Source organism: Danaus plexippus (assembly GCF_018135715.1).
Source record: "Danaus plexippus chromosome 9 unlocalized genomic scaffold, MEX_DaPlex mxdp_26, whole genome shotgun sequence".
Taxonomy (NCBI): domain Eukaryota; kingdom Metazoa; phylum Arthropoda; class Insecta; order Lepidoptera; family Nymphalidae; genus Danaus; species Danaus plexippus.
Window position 1 is genome coordinate 1,884,768 of NW_026869848.1, and position 21,433 is coordinate 1,906,200.

General features: G+C 30.2%; 1 protein-coding gene across 1 annotated transcript; it reads left to right on the forward strand.

Annotated features, from left to right (window-relative positions):
- The first annotated feature begins 2,471 nt into the window (after window positions 1–2,471).
- Window positions 2,472–20,343, forward strand: LOC116767492 (nitric oxide synthase-like protein). Its single transcript, XM_061527466.1, has 22 exons — window positions 2,472–2,849; window positions 7,098–7,234; window positions 7,689–7,851; window positions 10,603–10,694; window positions 11,061–11,202; window positions 12,177–12,316; window positions 13,241–13,415; window positions 13,488–13,669; window positions 14,492–14,606; window positions 14,813–15,052; window positions 15,269–15,373; window positions 15,745–15,806; window positions 15,879–15,988; window positions 16,093–16,322; window positions 16,740–16,988; window positions 17,066–17,219; window positions 17,341–17,510; window positions 17,599–17,809; window positions 18,046–18,133; window positions 18,207–18,477; window positions 18,561–18,752; window positions 18,825–20,343. Exons 1-22 carry the CDS (start codon window positions 2,553–2,555, stop codon window positions 18,933–18,935), a joined length of 3,636 nt encoding a protein of 1,211 aa, XP_061383450.1. The 5' UTR covers window positions 2,472–2,552; the 3' UTR covers window positions 18,936–20,343.
- The last annotated feature ends 1,090 nt before the right edge of the window (window positions 20,344–21,433 follow it).

Below are 21,433 nucleotides of genomic sequence, written 5' to 3' on the forward strand. Positions count from 1 at the left end.
ACACTGCATTTGACAGCTGTCACTCAAACAACATGGCCGCAATCAGCTGTCAAAGTTCAAGCGTCCCTATTGGAAAACCCCATAGTATCGTCATTCTTTAACTAATATAAAATATAAAATATTTCATATTGTACAATAATTTCATCCAGATTTTCGTAACAGCAAGGTAAAACGAGGTAAGATTCGATTATAGGAACGTATGTTTTGTTGTGTTATTAGTTTTGTCTTATAAAACGTTGACCTTTCTTTTCCTCGCAAATGACATTCCTTAGGTCTTTTTGAATTATTTCCATTCTTACTGGACATAAATAAATTAAACGTTTTGTTTGAAAGCCGAGAGCGCCTAACAAAATGTGTGTCCGATAATTAATTGAATGGCTGAAGATAAATGGCTGAATCACTTACATCACTATGAACACCTCCCATATGATGAAGTGACCATTTAGAAAATAGGACTAAATTAACCTAAAAGAAACTAGGTATTTAACAGAGCAAGCCAGTATTTCTCACAAAAAAAGTACAAAATAATTTATTTTTACGCCATAAATTAAGCCGTTAAATTCAATTATATCAAATTTTTTAGAACTTCACATCATTAACAGCGATACATGTAGCCTTAGAAAACAAGGAAACAACAAGGGGTTCTGTAATTTCATGTCCACTAGAAATAAAAAAATATGTGGTTTTGATATAATTTTAAGCGTTACGTCTATTTAAAGAACTATATCGTTGATGCAAAATATATTTCATATATAACTAATGATTGAAGTACAAAGAATAAAGTCTAGACCAAGATGTCTTAATAACGTTTTGAAACAATGGAAGTTTAATACGTAATTGTTATGTTTATATTGGACAACAATAGACAATGTAACCACTTCAATTTAAAATTGATTTAATAAAACTCGAGCCGTAATTTTATATTCATAATTTGTTAGGCTTTTAATTTAATTTTAACTTATTGAACCAAAAACTCTTCTATTATATTATCGTATTTTATTAATTTGTATATTTATTTGTACCAATCGAATGGCAACGTTTTCTTTGGTGTTCCTTTATAAAATGAAATACAAAAAAAAAGACTATTGTTTGAGCCTTTTTTAAACTAAACAAGCAAACAGCGTGATTCGATTGAATGCATGACTTTGTTCAAATATTATTAAATAGCACATGACTTGATACTCCGTTATCAATAACAGTGTGATCTGAGGAAACCGTAATACTTATTTAATCAAACATTATTTTATATTTGTTTTACGACAGCCAAATATGTAAAATCCCCAACTAACACACGTGTGTTAGAATAAGATTTATTCTTATTTTTTATATGTAAAGTGGGATTAATTATATAAAAAATTCTATCATATTAAAATTTAATAGAAAAGTTAAAATTTATTAGAAAATATAAAGCAGTGATATCTGTTTTCTTACATCGAGAAATTTGAACTAAAATGATATTAATAATATTAATATTTTATTTCTTAATTTTTTTAATCTCATATCACGAACCCTTTTAAAATATTTATATATTAATAAAAATATTTATTGATAATATCGCAAGTTTTATTATTGCTTCAAAATACAGGACATTATTCTGTCAAAATCATTCATCAATCACTCAGATCTTAAACATTAGATTCAGATAATCTGTTAATCGTAAATCTGTTTTACGCTTTTTTTATGCTTTTGACAAAATAGTACAGGATACTTTTTTTTAAATGATATATTATCGGTGTTTTTATTAAAATATTTTTTCTGTTTGGAATTTTTTAGCTGTTAAATTTTGGTTGGGGAACTTTAAAAACAAAATATTTGCAATATTTAATAGTTCACCTCACGTAGTATGTGATTAGGTCAATACAGTTCGTGAGGCGTGCGTCCGATTTTATAACAGTTTGTGACCGTATTAATATCATTGTTGAGCCGTATGTTATTTGTATAAGATTTTAATAAATTAATATAGAATTCCTTTGTAATAATAATTAACGTGTCAAGATCAAATAAAATTTTTAAAAAAATTTGTGATATAATTTACGATATACAACATTGTTGTGGAATATATACATATATAAAAATGAGACTGTCTAGTCTGTAAGTCATTAGAAACAAGCATAAACTTAATTTTGATAACAATGAAAACCATACCTCTAGGGGTCAATCTCAATAGTTTGAGATATAATCGAATAAAGTCGAAGTTCCTGCGGGACCATTTGATGAATTTGATTGAAAACGCCCATACATGCCATAGCGGTAAGGATATTGACAACCCTGTTAAACGAAATTAAAGAAAGTTCATAAACTAATTAGCATATATTCTCGTAGACAACACTTGAGTATCCTTTCTTGGCCACAACAAAACAAATTAAGATATGATTCTTTGTTTGCAAATATTAAAAACAAACTAGTACGTTTTGCCACAGACGATAAAACTGTTATAAATACACCGGTGACACCTACTAGTGATTAGTGCGCCGCGTATTGGCCTGCGCCTCATTACTTTAAAACCTCTACCTTGTAATTATTTCTTTATCTGTTTGTGAATTTAGACGATAATGGCTCCCGGAGTTATTCAAAACTCTGATACCGTTTTAAATAGTACGTTGGCTACTATAGCACACAATGAGAACCTCATCTCCGGAGTGACGGATGACAATAAAATTTGTCCAATCGACCACATTGTTTTGTCCGAAATTAATGATCAGAGTGGAAATGCCAAAGACTTGAAGATTCAGATACACAAGCTTGATAGGAAGAAACCGCGCAAAGTTACGAGACCTAAAGTGTTAAAGAACCATGAATCAAGGGAGTATTTGTATGACAGATTGTACGACACAACGTGTCCAAGTGTGGTAAGTCTCATTAACGATAAAGTGACTTGAAATGGTCAGATTGTTTTTTACGTAGATTATGTAACAAAATTTCGGATAAACGTTACTTATTTTCCAATAAAGGATTAAATATTCAATATATTGAGTTTTAAGTTTAACATCGACTGTTGAATTTAAAATGGAATCACATTAGTTAAAAGAAATTACTTATACTTACATGACACATTACTGATGTAAGAAAATAGTAAAATTAATTTTGCCTGTAAACAACTTTGACCAAGACCATATAACTCATGTTCTTATCTTTACAATAAGTTTAAACCTACGTGAGAATAACTTTGTAACATCTGTTTTTGTTCTGGCAATGACATATCTTTGGAAAAAGACATTTTTTTACATCCTGGGATAGCCTTTGTTTTCTTGATGGTTTACAACATTATTTTTGTATCCTTGGCAAAAAACGTATGCGAAATTTTATGACGATTGCCTTGGGAGCGGAGGCGTAATGGCGTCTAAGAAAACAAACAATTTGGCATATTCTGTAAGTTAGTAATGAAATATATTTAAAACATAAAATAATATCAATAACTGAAGATTGAATTTGAGATATTAGGCTGTTATTGTGAATCGTTTATATGTCAATTATAAAAACAATTTATTGTCTTTATTCTATAACAAATAACGAGATACAATCATAATTGTATGCTCCAATTAAGATATAATCAAAGCTTTTACAAAGTGCTCTATAAATCAATGTATTTGTAATCTAAGTAACTGCGTTCGATTCTATTGATCTAAATAATGTAGTGTATATAAGAGTCCGTATACCTTTTTAATTCTTAATAAGTAATGAAAGATCAACTTAAAAACTAGCATTAGCTTTAAAATTTAAACAAAATACACCTCTTTTTGTTATACGTGGTTAATAATAAGAACAGTTTTATAGAAGAATTAATTTGGCACGATACAATCCCATACAATTCAATATATATACATGTATATTCAATATTTGTTGTTTGATTTAGACTTCTCACTTCGTTTTTTTTTTTAAGTTTTACAATTATTTATGACAAAGACAGTATTCAACTGACATAATAATGAGTAAATAGTGCTTGATATATGGGCATGGCCCAAACGTTGGCCCAAAGATTTATTAACTGTTTCATTTAAAATGATTAAAGTTATCTTGTTGATTTAAATTGTGGCATTTACACTGGCTCAGCACGCGTCGTTTATATAAACATTTTATTCAAACATCATATTATTCGTATTTCACAAATGAGAATAACGTTCATCTCGCTAAGTATGAAATAAAATAATGTTAACACGTGCTTGTATGTGGGAATTCCCGGGATTATTTATATTTAAGAAACAATTTTATAAACATTTACAATTATTGAGTGAAGACTTCACATTTTTACGTGATATTTAGTCAAAAAAAGCAATCGTTCTAACAGTAAGTATGACAAAATGAAAAATAGTCAGATTTTTCTGCTTTTAAATTTGACGACTGTATTAATTTCAATGAAACTAATATTTTTTGGATATATTATGCGAGCTTTATTTTACTGTATTAATCTTGCAATATTGTGAAATTAAAGAAATGTTTTTATGTTTAGAAGATAATTCTTTCAGAATCCGACTATTTAATTTTCTTTTGTTTTGTAAAATTTTGAACACATTTTTAAAAAATGCTTGTTTTTTCTATTTATTCTAATACTGCGTTTATTAAAAAGAGGTTCCCTTTAAAATTACTTTGATATTTGTCAAATATAATTTTTATTAACTTCTGGTCGTTAGTTAGTTTCCATAAATAAAGCACTAACAAACGTTGTACGATAATACTAGTTTTAGCACCAGGTGGGAAATGTTAAAGGAGATTTATGGAACCGAAAAATTTTAGGGCAAAAGTGAAAGAGAAAATACGGGTAGGGCTTTGATAGCTCCCACGCATCGATCGAAAGTCACATGTAATAGCATCGTTATGCACATGTTCTGTTAGAAGATAATACCTCGGTTAAGCCAAACCCTATGAGTCATTGCTGAAGCCAAATCCCTAGACTATGTTTTGGCCTAAGGGTGGATCTTCAAGATTATGTTATGATTAAAATGTAATGTATATGTATATGTAAATTTATTAGTAGTTATGAATTAAAACAAATTCTCTAGCCTTATATGTATACTAGTTGAGCCCGCGACTTTGTTCGCGTAGAAAAAGTACTTTAATACAAAATTTCTTCCTACAAGTTCACGCTGTGTACGCGAACGCACTGTAAGTAATAACGATCTAATCGTATTTTGCTTACCATTGATAAGGCCTAGAAATAACGGGCGTAAGTATTTAGTAATTCGTGTATACCTACAAGTAATTCTTTAGTTTTTTATGGACAATTACAGCTTGACCCGGTAGGTGGCGCTGCTATTGGTATGAAAGCTATTAAACGGCTGGGCTGATTGGTTGAAATTTTATCTATATAAGTAGCAGATGTTTTAGTTAGTACTAAACGCTATTACTATTAGACCCGGTAGGTGACACTGTTGTCGGCATGGTCTCAAAATATAAATTTGTTTACTTCGCTGTGGTGTATACCTGTCTATCGATTTTTAATTCCTGTTAAATAGAATTTAAAATTTGCATCTTTTGTCAAATTTTAACCGCCTTGTATATGTATTTAATTAGCTTTCGGGATGATTACAACTGATTCCGCTAGGTGGCGCTACCATTGGTATAAAATTTTTAAACCACTGGACCGATTGGATTAAATTTTCCCTTGGAAAGTAGCACACGAATCAAATACAATATGTCATTATTAAACCTATTAAGTCTTCAATGCAAGTAACTTTAAATAAGTTTGCTTCAAAGTAGTTTAAAAATATTCCCATGGGAATGAGGCATTTCCCCGCTGTAAAAGGTACCCTAAATGTTGCATCAGGTGATCAGCAACCCCCATACAAAATTTTTTGAAATTCTTCCAGTAGTTTTTAAGTTATAAGTGTACAACAGACAGACAGACATAAATTTCAAAAATCATATTTTTGCCATCTGTTTCTTCTAGGAAGACCCCTTTAGATATTTATTCTCATTTATTTTCAATGTACAGAATTGACTACGTGAACGATTTTATTATATGTATAGACATATTAAGCTGATATGTTTTTTTTTTAAATCGTAATGGAATACATTTATCTCATTGAAAATTGATAATAAATAATTGATGACATACAGAAAAAACAGGACAGAACTCTAACACTATTGGATGGTTTACGATTACGCCCATAAATTCCTAAAATAGCTTAAAATAAAATAAAAAAACTATCAAAGTAAAGGAAGGACAGTGCAAAGGAAGCATATTAAAATTAAACATATTTTATAAACTTAATGTTACCATAACATATTAGTGCCAAAATAATTAAAATGTAAGTAATTTTCTCTAAAATTACGCGTCAAATTTCAAATAAATTGTTTATCGTTAAGTCTTAAATTCATGGCGTTTTAATAAAGTAACATTCAAAATGTAATAAAGATAATATCGTATTCGGGGACGTGACGCGTGTTCGAACCGAATCATTGGGACTGTATGAAAACATTACTTACTTTTATGGACACTTCGCTTGAGCGTCGTAAAATCATTGAAGAAATTGCTTTCTCTAAATATATGTCCATATTATCAGTGTCAGTGTATTTTAGGTTGATTTTTGATGTTTTCCCAATAGTTCACTTTCAAATATGCTGTAATATAAAGTTACTGCTAAAATATGTTAATATTCAATCATAGTGGAATTTTTTAAATAAATAAATTAACATCTAATTATTCCGTAGTTCCTATTATAAAATATTTATATGGACATCATTTTAATGTTGTCAGACCGAAAATATAAATAATTTTAAAGTAACTCTTATTTTCAGCCTCAAATGTTAAATTGATATAAAAGATTTCAAAGTCTCATTTTCATTTTATTCCTTTTTAATTGACCTGTTGCTATACTAACAACAATTATTTATCGAAAGAACAAAATAAAAAAAAGGTTAGAGAAAATGTTTGAAGTTAAGCTTCAGCCAAGTCTTAATAAAGTATCTTTTGTAATCTCGTCTGCCCGTGATCACGGTTACTGCAAAGTAACCGAAACGTCGGGATCGTGTAGTTTTTAAAATAATAAAATGCGCTTAGTAATCCGAAAAATATAAGTTTCATTCGTCTCTTTTGTGTTGGAAATTAATGTTCACATGTTTTATACTCGTAATTTTTTAATAGCTCGTCTTGTTCACAGCCAACACTATGCAACGAAAAAGCCTGTCTGGGCAGTTTGATGGCCATCCCTGGTCGCGGCGACGTACCAAGGAATTCCGAAGAAGTGTTGAATGATGCCAAAGATTTTCTCGGTCAATACTTCGCTTCCATAAGAAGGTAAAGGAGTAGATAAATATATATATTATTTATCTATAATGTATAAAAAAATGTAATATTCTAATTAACTATTATTATTTTGAGACAAATATTTTTAGGCATCCTATATTAAATTGCGTAAATAACTGAATATCTAGAATAAAAATTGTATAAAGCTCAAACAGTTATATTAAAATCAACGTTTTGAAACTTTAAGAGTTATTAGCATACTTGTTTAATGGTTCACTCCGCTTTCGAAAGTGATTTTAAAAGTATTTATTTTATCAGCCATATATTTCCTCCTTGAAATCTAATTGAATTTAACTACAATTGACTAAAAACTTCGGGAAAGTTTGGGAAAGAAAAAATCTAAGAATCTTATACTTTCGTTACAAACCTTATCATACTAGCGATAATTTTTTTCCGATAGTTTTGTTTCGTTGTCTCAAGTAGATTATTTTCTCTCCATATTTAGAGCCAATACAGTAGCACATGAGGCTCGTTGGAAAACTGTTCAAGAAGAAGTGGCCAAGACCGGGACATACCAGCTCACCACCACGGAGTTAGTATTTGGAGCAAAACTAGCCTGGAGAAACGCAAGTCGGTGCATTGGCAGAATACAGTGGTCCAAATTACAAGTAAGTAAAATTTCAACTAATATTATGTATATTTATTGAAGTAACGAGTTCCGAGCAATTATGTGAGTAATTGAATAAATATTTGAAGGGATGTACAGGCGTTAGCTCATTTCGCTTTACAGTAAACGTGACTATTGCAAAACTATAGAATCAAGCGTTCATCCAAAGTAATTTTGAATCTAAAAGAGACCAATAAAGTTCCTGTCTATCTTTATCTGTAAAATATTTAAAACTAATCGATTTACTTAACAAGGTTCCCGGCATAAAGTAAATGAATTTTCCGACTCTAATTAGGAAACTCTCCATTTTCTGCCATCAGAAAAACATAGGCAATTAACTAGTTTGTTTTCAACTATCCGGTTGCTTTAATGAAAAAATATTTTGCGCATTCTTGCTCCATCATTGGGGCTGATAGTTAATTTACACGATGTTCGATCGGAATAGTTTAGGTGATGGTATTGAAAACCTGTTGATTATTTTCAGCCTGTACATTCTATCCAATAAGTTAAACCAAATAATACCTATACTCTAATTGTGTCTGAATAATTATGAATGAACAATAATGAATGAAAAATATATGTAATATAAAATTACACTATAAATAAACTTACTACGTTTTCAATTGCTTAGAGCCTTAGTTCAATTATTATTATTCTAGATATTCTCTTATCAGTAAACTACCACGTGCCGTTGAGTACATTGTTTTATATTGTTTATTTACTATTATGAATAAGGCTTACATAAGGCTTACCTAACGTGATTATGTACATTTTATAAACATTATTACAAAAACAAATTTTAATCCGTAATAAATTTCGTCACTGTAAATAAAAACTGTTAATTACTGAAAACTATTTAATCAATTTAATAATTAGTGATAATTGAATAAGCAAAAACAATGGACACCGAAACATTATTTACAGGTAATCTGTCATTTTGCGTCACTCAAACTATTTACACGTAAGGTTGTCACGTAGTTACGTTAAATATTACTCTAGCAAAGCTTCTAATTATCTTTCCTATGTCAAAGACAATAGAGTTCAGAATTATAATATCAACGATTAATAATAAATTGCTGATAGAATCTTGAAGCGTTTCAAATTAGATTTGTTGAGATGTATAATATGAATCTTGTTAAAATTGCTGTATGCAAAACTAGCATTACGACTAGTTTCAGAACTTTTATTACTTGTTATTTTTTTTTTTTTACTTTTTATTCCAATTGCTGTCTCAACTTTTTTATTGTTTCTTGAATTTAATGTGATTTTGATGTACTCTTCTTTATTTTTTCACTCGATTTTCTTAAAATAGTTTTGTCTTTTTAAAAAGTCAGTTCCTCCCCTTTAAAGATTACAAGAGTTAAATAATGTATTAATACTTATCCTATTTTTATTATAATTATCAATATGTCCTTCAGTATATATGGTAAGTTTTTATTTAATTTCCCATCAACCAAACACTGGGACATGTTCAGACAGCAACTTCGCGATGTGAATAAAATACGCTCATATTTTTTAAATAGCTTTCTGAAAACTTAAATTACGAATATTATCTTTATTACGGTAATTTAACAGTAATTTTCATAACGACCACAATCAACTACATTTAAACTGGGAACAAAGTATGCGTTCATTCAAAAAAATTATATGGTCCTTAAATGCACACATAAAGTTACGGTTCTGAAATTCGGCTGCAGTTTTCCCAAAATTAAACCTGTCTATCAGGAATAATTTAATAGTTTTTTTTTGTAAGACAGAAATTTGAATAATGAAAAAGCCCATATAATTCCATTTGTATATATGAGTAACTTTTTATTTAGTATACTACGATGAAGTTAGACATTTTTTTCTAAATAAATTTCTAACGTTTATAAGAAAAAAATATAACAACTTATTATCCTCAAAAAGATTTTCAAAATAACGTAAAACAAAACCGATACAATAACAATTATTTTTATGAAAATAATAAACTTTCTCAATATTTTTCTAATTAAAGCGCCTGATTGAGTCACAGTGTAATGACATTACGAGTAATTTATTCGTTTTTCCTCAGCCATTCGTTCCTTCTACCGGAATAAGGACTTAGGTTGGAATTAGTGAGACCAATTTTAAGTTACCCTGATGTTCGCGAGTACATTTCGTAATTACATTGCTTAAATAGATTGCTGGTTAATCTGTATTGAGCCTCGGTTTGTCGGTGACTGAATCATCTAAAGTGAATAAATTACTTTCATTCGTTCTTTAGAACGCGTTTTATATACGAATACGTGATTGAATTGGATTTAACATTTCTATTTATCATTGAAAATTATGTGACATAGTTTTTTTTTCTTAGCAAAGTAATAATTTTAATCAAAGAAGTGGTGTTACGAAATTATGTGTTAATTTAAATAGTTTTTACAGTACCGTTCATCGGAATATGAGAGAATTCAAGTTAATAATAAAATATTCCAATGTTTCAGAGACATCGCCTTTTTACATTATGCATTCAACGGTCCTTCACTCAGAATAATTGTCTATTTCCAACGTTAACTCCACGAAAGTTATTTCAAGAGTGGTTTATTTTCAGTACTTATAATTTTGGTGAAATAATACAATGATATTTTAATTTTATAATGAGAATATGAAAATTGTTGGGTTTTAATATAAATTACTATCGATCGAATGTTGATTGAAATTAGGGAGAGAGGTTTATTTAATTGTTGTTATTATTATATCATTGAATGTAGTAAAAATTATATTTTTTATGCAGGTTTTTGACTGTCGTCAAGTAACTACGACAAGTGGTATGTTCGAGGCGCTCTGCAACCACATCAAGTATAGCACCAACAAGGGAAACATTCGGTGGGTCATTTTATATTTGTTTTCAAGTATGATATAAATATTTTAAAGTAAGTTCATGTACACGTTCTATGGCTGCGAACTAATTTTTAACTTATAGAATAGGTCAAACACTAATTTTGATAAAAATGCTTTAAAGTACTGTTATTTTTTGAAACATACATCAGACATTTTATTTGAAATGTTTTAAATCCTGATTATGCTTCTTTTATTTTACTATTATTTATTTATTTAAATAATTTAATTCTATTCGAACTCATGTTAGTAAATGGAATTTACTTTTTAATAAAGTTCGGTAAATTTTTCTCATATTTCTGTTTCTAGAAGTTTTTAATAATGAAAAAAATATAAGATAATATTTGTCTCCAGGTCAGCAATTACTGTTTTCCCACAACGCACAGACGGTAAACACGATTACAGAATATGGAACAGTCAGCTCATAAGCTACGCTGGGTATAAGATGCCCGATAGTACCGTACTGGGTGATCCCATGCACTGCGAGTTCACTGAAGTAAATATTTTTTTATTATATCCATATACATGTTTTATCTTTTGATTCTCAATGTCTACGTATATTATATTTCAAGTGTTTTGAAGGATATGTAAGAAAATAAAGTATAAAATAAAAATCTCATCGAAGGTTTATAGGATTCCCGACAAATCCAGCAAGGGTAGAATCGTCCATAAAACACCTGTTCGATATTTGATTTGTTTTCAAGGTTTATTTGAAAAACGAAAAAATACGTATATTTTATGTCTGTATTTCTGATTAGACTCGATTCTTAAATCCTTCTTTTTTTCTTTTGATTCGTTGAGAATATAATCACATAGCATATACATTGATCATTACAAAACAAAAATCTATTTAATATTTTATATATACATTGCTCGAGATTAGTTTAATAGAAAATAATTTCAGATAAGTTATAATTAAATGTATCTATATCAATAAAACTTAAACGTCTTTTCGGAGTAAAGGTTATCATTGCAAGTTTAGAGTTAGCAGCTGATCGTACAAAATTTTCTCTTGGTAAATAACAGCTTAGTGGACGGTAAATTAATCCTTTATTACAGTCTCACGAACTTTAATACACCTGCTTCTGATGATGAATTTATGAACTTAATAAAGTTTTGGGTTTTGTATTGGAGAGGATGTATTGATTAAAAATATACTAATGAAAAATATATAGGTTTTACATACATATAATGGAAACTCAAATAGGGTTGAATTCCTAAGAAAACGAACACTACTAATAGTTTAACGACCATTATAAACGTGTTTGTGTATTATATTTGCGCTTCAATTTATTAAGTGGTCACATTGTGCTATTAGATCTAGCGAAATAATCTACAAAGTTATGAACACAAAAAAATATTTGAAAAATAGTAATAATGAAACGCTGTCCCTATATATTGCACTGAGTATGAAGAAGTCTTTGATTTGGGTGATTTATTTTCGTATATTATATAAATTATTCAATTCAGCTTTGCCTCAAATTGGGATGGAAGCCTCAGCGCACTGCGTGGGATATACTGCCATTGGTGCTGTCAGCGAATGGAAAGGATCCAGACTACTTTGAAATACCACGGGATCTCGTGATGGAAATCCACATGAGCCATCCAACGTAAGTCTTTTACAAAATGTAATAGTAGTATCCAAAGTAAGTGTAAGTAAACTTGATAAAAATATTAAAAATTCTAATCCGTGAAAGAAGGTTTCTACTCGGATATCGCAAATTTTTAAAAGCATATACAAAAATTTCAAACACGGCTACTCAAGCGACACGTCGCGTTTTTCATCTTACATTTATGTGAACATAAAAGTCTGAGAATGCATATTGTGCTTTGTAAAGGCCCGCAAATAGGCGACCGACGTCCATACAGAGCAGATTGCTTATCGTAAAACTGTTCCAGTGATCTCCAATCTGCGTTTATTGGTCATAAATCCGAGCACATTCAATAATGTTTCGGTATTGATAATGTTAACTGGTTGTAATGTCATAAGTGGTTAATAAAAGGAACAACTGTTTCACTTCTTTGAAAATCGATTTTACTAAACATAAATTTTTTATCGGAATATTAATGAGATCAAATAACAAAACATAGATGAATCCATCCAATAATAACAAAAAGACTGCTATGTAGTTATCGCAAAAATTTATTCGTATTCAAGATTTCCGGTATTTTCTCTTTTCAATGCAGGTATACAAGAGACGTGATTTTGATTTTCCGTATATTTCTTGAAGACATTTTTGTTCTACAGTACAGTAAAGTTGCATTTTAATTAAAGCACTAATTGGCGTATTTTGTTCAATGAAAGGGGTTGGTGAAAACAAAAGACTTGGTTTTTGTTTTTATTATTAATGCAATTATTTTTTTAGTTGCAGACAGACAGGACAAAAAAAAAACACATCGTTGATGCTGAATTAAAAAAACGACTGTAATGTTGAAGATACATAATATGTTTATTCTAGACGTTATTTCATGAACTTTTCTATCGCTGGGAGTTATAACATTATTCGTAGATTATAAAAAGGATCCTTTTACAGTTACGAATGGTTCGAAGAGCTGCAACTACGTTGGTACGCACTTCCAGCTGTCTCCAGCATGCGTTTTGACTGCGGAGGCATTGAATTTACAGCCAATGCCTTCAACGGTTGGTACATGAGCACCGAGATAGGGTGTAGAAACTTCTGCGACAACAACCGTCTAAATATGCTCGAGGTTCGATCCTGTTTGTTTTTTTCTTTTCTTATTGAAAGAAATTGTATTGTTATATGATTTATTTCAAAACAGAAAGTAGCGGAGAAAATGGGTTTGGATACTAGAACACCAGTTAATCTATGGAAGGACAAGGCTCTTGTAGAAGTAAATGTGGCTGTATTACACAGCTTCCAACAGCATAATGCGACAATCGTAGATCATCATACTGCTTCAGAGAGCTTCATAAAACATTTGGATAATGAAAACAGACTAAGGTAACGATCGTAGATTATTATTTGCATGTAACGCGCATAAATTTATAGATTGTAGAAAACGTATCTTCATTACAATTTTATTAGAATATTAATCAACACTGAAATCAATATATTATGTATTCATATAAGTACATATCGTAATCATAATATTTACATAATATTGACGTGTAATCTTGTAAGCATAAAGCTATCAACACCAGAACCCTGCAAGTGTTCTGTGAGTAGCCACATGTGCGGTAAGACAAATCGTGTGACCTATTATATTTGGTTTACAGTACAATCAATGCACGGAATTGGGGCGTCGTAATATGACGTATATAGCTCCTCAGTGGAAACATAAACAATGTAACGTTTTTACTCGATTAGGAAAATTTAAATTTACGTCATTTTCGTGATCCTCTTGAACAGGATGAACTTTTTAATTGAATTTGTTAATATAAGTAGTTGCATAGGTTACATGAATGATAATATATACTTTTTTGATTCCTTAACTTAGTTTAATGTTACGAGTTTACATGCAAGTAAAGATAAATATTTGTTGTGTTAGCAAAATGTTTGGCTATTGTAAAAATTTTTGATTAAAAAAAATGAAATGAATTGCTTCTAGGTTCGGTGCATATATAATACAATTAAAGACTACCATTGAATGAAAAACTGAAGGATTTTTTGTGACAGCTTTATATGTTTTAAATATAAAAATTTCTAATAACGTAAAAATAATAAAACTATAATTTATTCTGGTACAATAATATGTTTATTATTAGCCAATTGTAATTATTCATATTGCTGAAAGCGTACATTACGGTTATTGTGTTGAAAAAGGTCTGGATGTCCAGCGGATTGGATATGGATCGTACCACCCATGTCTTCATCCATCACTCCAGTGTTTCACCAAGAGATGGCGCTTTATTATCTTCGACCTGCATACGAGTATCAGGTTTGATTACAAAACTTTCAAATAGCAAATGTATTACGTGATTATTTTTTTCCCCTATGTAACGAACAGAAACACCTGTAGTTGTAAAATCTTATATAGGCTTTATAGTCATTATATTAATATTTTAATTTCGTACATATCATAATTTTAATATATTTTGATAAATTATAATAAGCAATATACGATCCCCATTCCCTTTTTACAAGGAACCGGCATGGAAGACCCATCAATGGCAGAAATCAAAGCCGATCACAGGGAAGAGGCCTATAAATAGAAAGTTCCACTTCAAACAGATTGCACGCGCTGTGAAATTTACCTCCAAACTCTTTGGTAGAGCGCTCTCTAAGAGGATTAAAGCCACCGTACTATATGCAACCGAGACTGGGAAGTCTGAACAGTATGCTAAAGAATTAGGGGTCACATTCGGTCACGCGTTCAATGCTCAGGTATTTACAAGTAGCCTTGAAATTAAATTAGGAATAACGGCGATTAACCTGACAGGGAGTGGGAAGAATTTTTCTATTACGCCTATAGAGACATTATTCGCGTATTTCCTTATTAGAAATACGCTGATTTCAATCTAACCCTAAAACATTTTTTGAATTGATTTAGATAAGATAAGAGGGATTTTTATTTACAATTTAGTCAATCATGTATTATAGGTTCACTGTATGATGGATTACGACATAACATCTATTGAACATGAAGCGCTTTTATTGGTCGTTACGTCGACTTTCGGTAACGGAGATCCACCAGAAAACGGAGTGGTATGTCTGAGTTTCCTTACAAATCTTATTTTATTATATGGAAATTCTGACTTATTATTTTATTTTTATCATTTTAACTTGAAGCAGAATTTGTAAATAAATGAAGATAGTTTCTAAAACCGTCAAAATAATTATTTAATTCAGAACGTCAAGAAATATTTTATAATTCTCAATTATATTTCGTCCTTTATTTATTTGCGCTGTTCTTTATACACATACATATGTATATATAATAGTTCTTATAACATGATTTACTTATTAATACACTAAAAGGGAAACAAAATTCTTTCTATAATTTATGCATATCTACGTAAAGTTCATATATAACGATATATGTATAATACGTATATCTGTACAATCTTTTCTAACAGGCTTTTGGAGAACATCTCTGTGAACTCTTGTATGCTGACCAAGTGGGAGAGGAAACATCTGGGTAAGAATTAGAGTTTAATATTTCTGCTATATTACAATTATCTGATAAATTTATATCAATTTTGGTTTATAGAGGTTCACAGTTGCTGACACCTAAATCAATTATAAAAGCAAACAGTCAAATTGAATTCCAAAGATACGCTGGGAACCCCAAGCAACTCAGTCGTCTTGAATCATTAAAAGGTACAAATTGGTGTGAAATTTGATCTCATTTTGTGTAACTGTTATGTTACTGGTATTTCTTGACTTTTAATTTATATAAAAATAAATTGAGTATGAAATTTTAGGTAGTACAACTGACGCCGCCTCCATAGATAGTTTTGGACCTTTGAGCAATGTAAGATTCGCTGTTTTCGCTCTCGGTTCAAGTGCATATCCAAATTTTTGTAACTTCGGAAAATACGTAGACAAATTGTTGGGTGACCTCGGTGGAGAACGAATCCATGACCTTGCAACCGGCGACGAAATGTGCGGCCAAGACCAAGCATTCCGGAAATGGGCCTCCAGTGTTTTTAACGTGAGTTGCCATTGTTAATAGGCTGACAACCGGTTCTCCACTGATTAGTGTTATCATGTTAAATATTTTTTTAAACATTAACCATTTAATTTTATTTTTAGTTTCATAAATGTCTATATTTCAAATGAAACTATTAAGAAATATAAATATATATATTTCTTTCTTTATTAATATCCTTCACAAAATAGGAAGAGTGTGTTATAAATCCTTTTTATGACATTTTCAAACAATTAAACCTAGGTGGAATCCTTTAATATTGAGAAACTACTTGTTTTTTTTTAATATAACATTTTTACGAGTATATAATGAAATTGCTATAAATGCAAATACCATGAAGTCTGTCTTCTTAATCACCATCATTTATGGCACTCAGACTTATGTCTCAGAAATATTATAAATTTTTATTTCTGTACATAGGTTGCATGTGAAACTTTCTGTTTGGATGACGATGAAACCTTACAAGAGGCGAAAAGAGCACTGGGAACAGTAGCGCTGAGTGAAGAAACCGTGCGATTTACTATTCCTATAATAAAACCACCTCCCCTTTTTAATGCTTTACAATCAGCGTTTAACAGGCAATTGGTTACCTGCGTTGTTAAAGCAAATAAAGATTTAGGAGATACCTCTGCTGAACGATCTACTATTTTCATTGATATGGAGCCTAAGGTAATATCAGCCGTGATATAGGGTAATTGAAATGGATATAATGAGGAACTTGCCATTATAACAGATATATATTTCAGGGTGATATTAATTATGACCCAGGCGACCATGTGGGAATAATGGCATGTAATCGTAAAGAATTGGTTGACAGTCTGTTGGCTCGGCTGAAGGACATAGATAATTATGATACGCCATTGCAATTGCAACTGATGAAAGAGACTCATACATCAAGTGGTAAACATAGATTTGTATATTTCTTTTCGATTTACATTACAAAATTAATAACGAATACTGGTATATATATAGGCCGCGGAAAGTCTTTTAAATAAGTCAAGCATACTAAATCCCTTCACAGGTCCTGTAAAATCATGGGAGCCTCACGAAAAGCTTCCCGTAGTTAGTGTTCGTGAGCTTTTCACGCGGTTTTTGGACATCACAAGCCCCCCAACAACAATTCTTTTGCAGTATTTGGCAACAACTTGTGATAATGAAGAAGAAAGAAAACAACTTATTACTCTCTCAACGGTAGAGTTAAAATACATAATTTTGTTTAAACGTAAATTTTTAGGATTTATTCTTTCTTAAAATTTAATAAATGTTATATTTCCATTAGGACCCAGCAGCCTACGAAGATTGGCGACACTACCATTTCCCAACCTTGCCAGAAGTCTTACGTCAATTTAGCTCTGCAAAACCAAGTGCATCATTGCTTGCTGCGCTCTTGTCCCCTTTACAACCGAGATTTTATTCAATTTCATCATCTCCAATCGCCCACCCAAAACGATTACATCTCACGGTTGCAGTCGTTACTTACAGAACTCAAGGTTGGTAAAAATACGTAAAATTAGATAATTATCATACAAAAAATCGTTTATAATGTCACTTTTCATGCCAAGATTGAAAATAAATGATCAAAATATAATGATATACCTATTTCTATATCGGTTTTAATATATTACATGCGCTCTTTCAAAAATCTATTGCTGTCTACGACATAAGTAACGTATCTCGTTCTCTATTAATATACATATTGCATTTGGGTGATGTCATGTTTAAACAGATGGCGAAGGTCCTGTCCACTATGGTGTTTGCTCAAATTATCTCATGGATCGTAAATCTGGGGATGAGGTTTACCTATTCATTAGAAGGTAAACATTCTATTGTGTTCTCACTTTGAGTCATCACATACTATTGAGGACTAATATTTTGTGTTTATTTCAGTGCCCCAAATTTTCATCTTCCGCATGACCTTACTGTGCCTCTTATACTGATAGGCCCAGGAACAGGTATTGCACCTTTTAGAGGATTTTGGCATCATCGTAGAGCTCTTCTTAATTCTGGCTCACGGCTTAATGCTGGACCTGTATGGCTTTTCTTTGGATGTCGTACCAAAACTATGGATTTATACAGAGAAGAAAAGGAGAATGCTTTGAAGGAGGGAGTTCTGTCGAAAGTTTTTCTTGCTTTGTCCAGAGAAAAAAATGTTCCTAAGGTAAATATAAATTTTTTACTCTAAATGTGTTTTAAAATATATAAAAGTATTTTCATAATTTCTTAACCAATCCTTATTATTAGATGTACGTCCAAGAATTGGCAGAAAAGGAAGGAGCCGAAATTCACGATTTATTAATTAATAGAGGTGCACACTTTTATGTTTGTGGCGATTGTAAGATGGCTGAAGATGTGCACCAAAAACTAAAAGGAATTATCAAGAAGCATGGTAGCATGACTGATGAGCAGGTTCAGAATTTCATGTTCCTGCTTAAGGTAATTGAAATTTTATTCCATGATTTAATATTTATTTGTCTATTATTTGACAAATCTTTCCATTACTTAAAGGAAGAAAATCGTTATCACGAGGACATATTCGGCATTACACTCCGCACGGCTGAAGTGCACAGCGCCTCGCGTGAATCAGCTCGTAGGAACCGAGTCGCAGCGCAGCCATGACGCCGGTCGTCACGTTTTGTTTCAAATCATGTTAATTCAAAGCAAGCTTAACTGTCTTTTACAGTATCAAATAATATACTTCTTAAATCTAGAAAATCGCGCTTTTTACAGCGATTATATTGTATTTAATATTGAAAGTCATCTTTATGCTTCATCTTATAATAATGATTAGTATTAATAGAATAATTATCGTTTTTTTGTGGTCCAGCTTCTTGTAGAGTTTCTCTAAAATAAAACAAGTAAAAATAGGTTTCATTATTGTTTCAGTATCAATGAAAGAAGGATAGATGAGAGTCGAATTGTAGTAAAAATGTTGTCCCTTATAACTTGCGTCGCTTTTAAAAGATATAAAATTATATTACATTATAACACATTGGGCAGCTATGAAAAATCCACTCATTATCCATTTTATTCTTTAAGTAAATTAAGGCACCTCTAATATGAATAAAAGATTTGTTTCAGCCGTCAGGCTTGGAGGTTGTGTATCATTTAATTGAATTTGTAAATAAAAAAGGATTAACGTCTCCTTAAATTTTGCAGAAATACACGCACACGTAATAACTAAATTAAATTAAGCTATCGCTATAAAAGTTATTAGAATGTTTCGTTAATGTTACAAGTGATTCCTGATAATGATCCTTATAAATAATTTATGCAGAATAACAAGAAACAATTTAAAATGTATAGTTAGTCTCGATGCTTTTGACGTAAGCCCGTATGTTGGTATGCTTAGTTTAGCATTTATATCGGTGCATTTATAAGTAACTATATTTTATTTCAAATTAATTCATCATAACAACGTATATCAAACACATTGCCAAATTTTGTACAAAATAAATTATAGTTAGTTTATTTTATTATTTGTACATACACTTTTATTGAATAATTTAATGTTTACTTTATCGAAACAATGCAATGTAATATGAAATATGATTTTAAAATCGTAATTAATTAAGCCAAATATTTAAATTAATTATAAAAACAAAAAAAAAAAGTAATAATATTAGGATAGTAAAATTTAATGTTCCAGCTATATTTACCGTTCGTCTCAAATTTCTTCTACGCTACTTTACTCGTTAGTGTTGACTATGTGATCCTTTACGCTAGTCCTAAGAAATGTATTCATATTTTCTATTATTAATTTTTAAATATATACAATATTTCTAACTATTAATATTTCTATTTCGTAAAATATTAATGTTTGTCTTTACCAGATATTTACAATCAGATAAAATTTATTGCACCTTTGGGACTAAAAAAAATATTATCAGATTCATATCAATTTATTCGCACGATTTCAAATACTTATTGAATTTTAACTGTTAATTAATATTAATATTTGCGGATATATGATTATAAATTGTCTGTTATTTATCAAATAAAGTTCCTTGATATTCGGTAATGACTAAGTTTTGTTTTATTTGTATCCTATAAATTTAATAATCAGAATTTGCTTTTAATGAAATAATACTGTAATAAGTTAAGACTCACAAGTATACTGTACACATTTGCTGGAAACTATTAACGCAAATAAAAAAAACATTGCAGACAAATTTCTTGATTTATCGTAACAATTATAGGGTTTATTATTTAATATTTTTGTTTGTATTTAATACAATTGAAGTGGCTATAAGATAAGAAGCGAACAGACTGTATAGTGATTGTGTGAGACAAAATTTTAAACAATTATTAAAGTATCTTATTTATCTAATAGTTGCTATTGGTTGTATTGTAAAAGTATTATATATTTAACAATAGTTTTGTAAGAACAAGGATAAATAATGTTTCATATTAGATCTCGGCGAGAGTATATTAACTTGCGACCTTGTAAATATCTCTGCTGCATCTTTTCTTAGAAATAGTGTTATGTTTGATATAATGTCACGTCTGAACTCGTGAAAGGGCGTTGATCTGTAGCGTCATACATTGTCCTTTTACTTTGTCTTTCCTCTTCCTCTAACTGGTATTGTTCGGTATTAGTCAGTCTAATACCTGCAATTTTTTTAAACAGCTTAGACGTGACGTGGTTGAGTTGATATTTAAAGTAATTTTTAATCTGATTTGGTAAAACCTGGTTATGGTCTACCTCATGTATACACAGGGCTTGTTTATTTATTGTATATTATTACCTGACGTTCCTATATTATTAATTCCCAATCTTTTTAATTTTCAGATTAAAAATATTTTTAAAGTATTCATAAAAGTTCTTTAAATAAGCATTTTTTTTTTTTAAATAGCAAAATCTTTACAACAAACATTTTTGTATTATATCTAAATAAAGTTGAACGATAGGTTTTTCTCTTAAGATTTTAGAAGTTTTCGACCGCAATTCCGTTCATTAGACATAGGAAGATAAAAGTTTCAATAATTAACTTGTCTTTCGTCGACATATACGTATGGGTAGATCAAATATACTAAAGTAACGTATGAAAAGATTTATCTGTAAAAAAATTCAAACCGACGACAGATTATGGTACACGTCTTCTTCTTCTTCCTGG

What these genes read in the sequence shown, in the direction of transcription:
- LOC116767492 (XM_061527466.1), top strand. Translation starts at nt 2,553, where the DNA reads ATGGCTCCCGGAGTTATTCAAAACTCTGATACCGTTTTAAATAGTACG. An exon ending in TACAGTGGTCCAAATTACAA is followed by an intron (nt 7,852 to 10,602) that starts GTAAGTAAAATT and finishes TTTTTTATGCAG; the next exon opens with GTTTTTGACTGTCGTCAAGT. An exon ending in GGGCCTCCAGTGTTTTTAAC is followed by an intron (nt 16,323 to 16,739) that starts GTGAGTTGCCAT and finishes TTCTGTACATAG; the next exon opens with GTTGCATGTGAAACTTTCTG.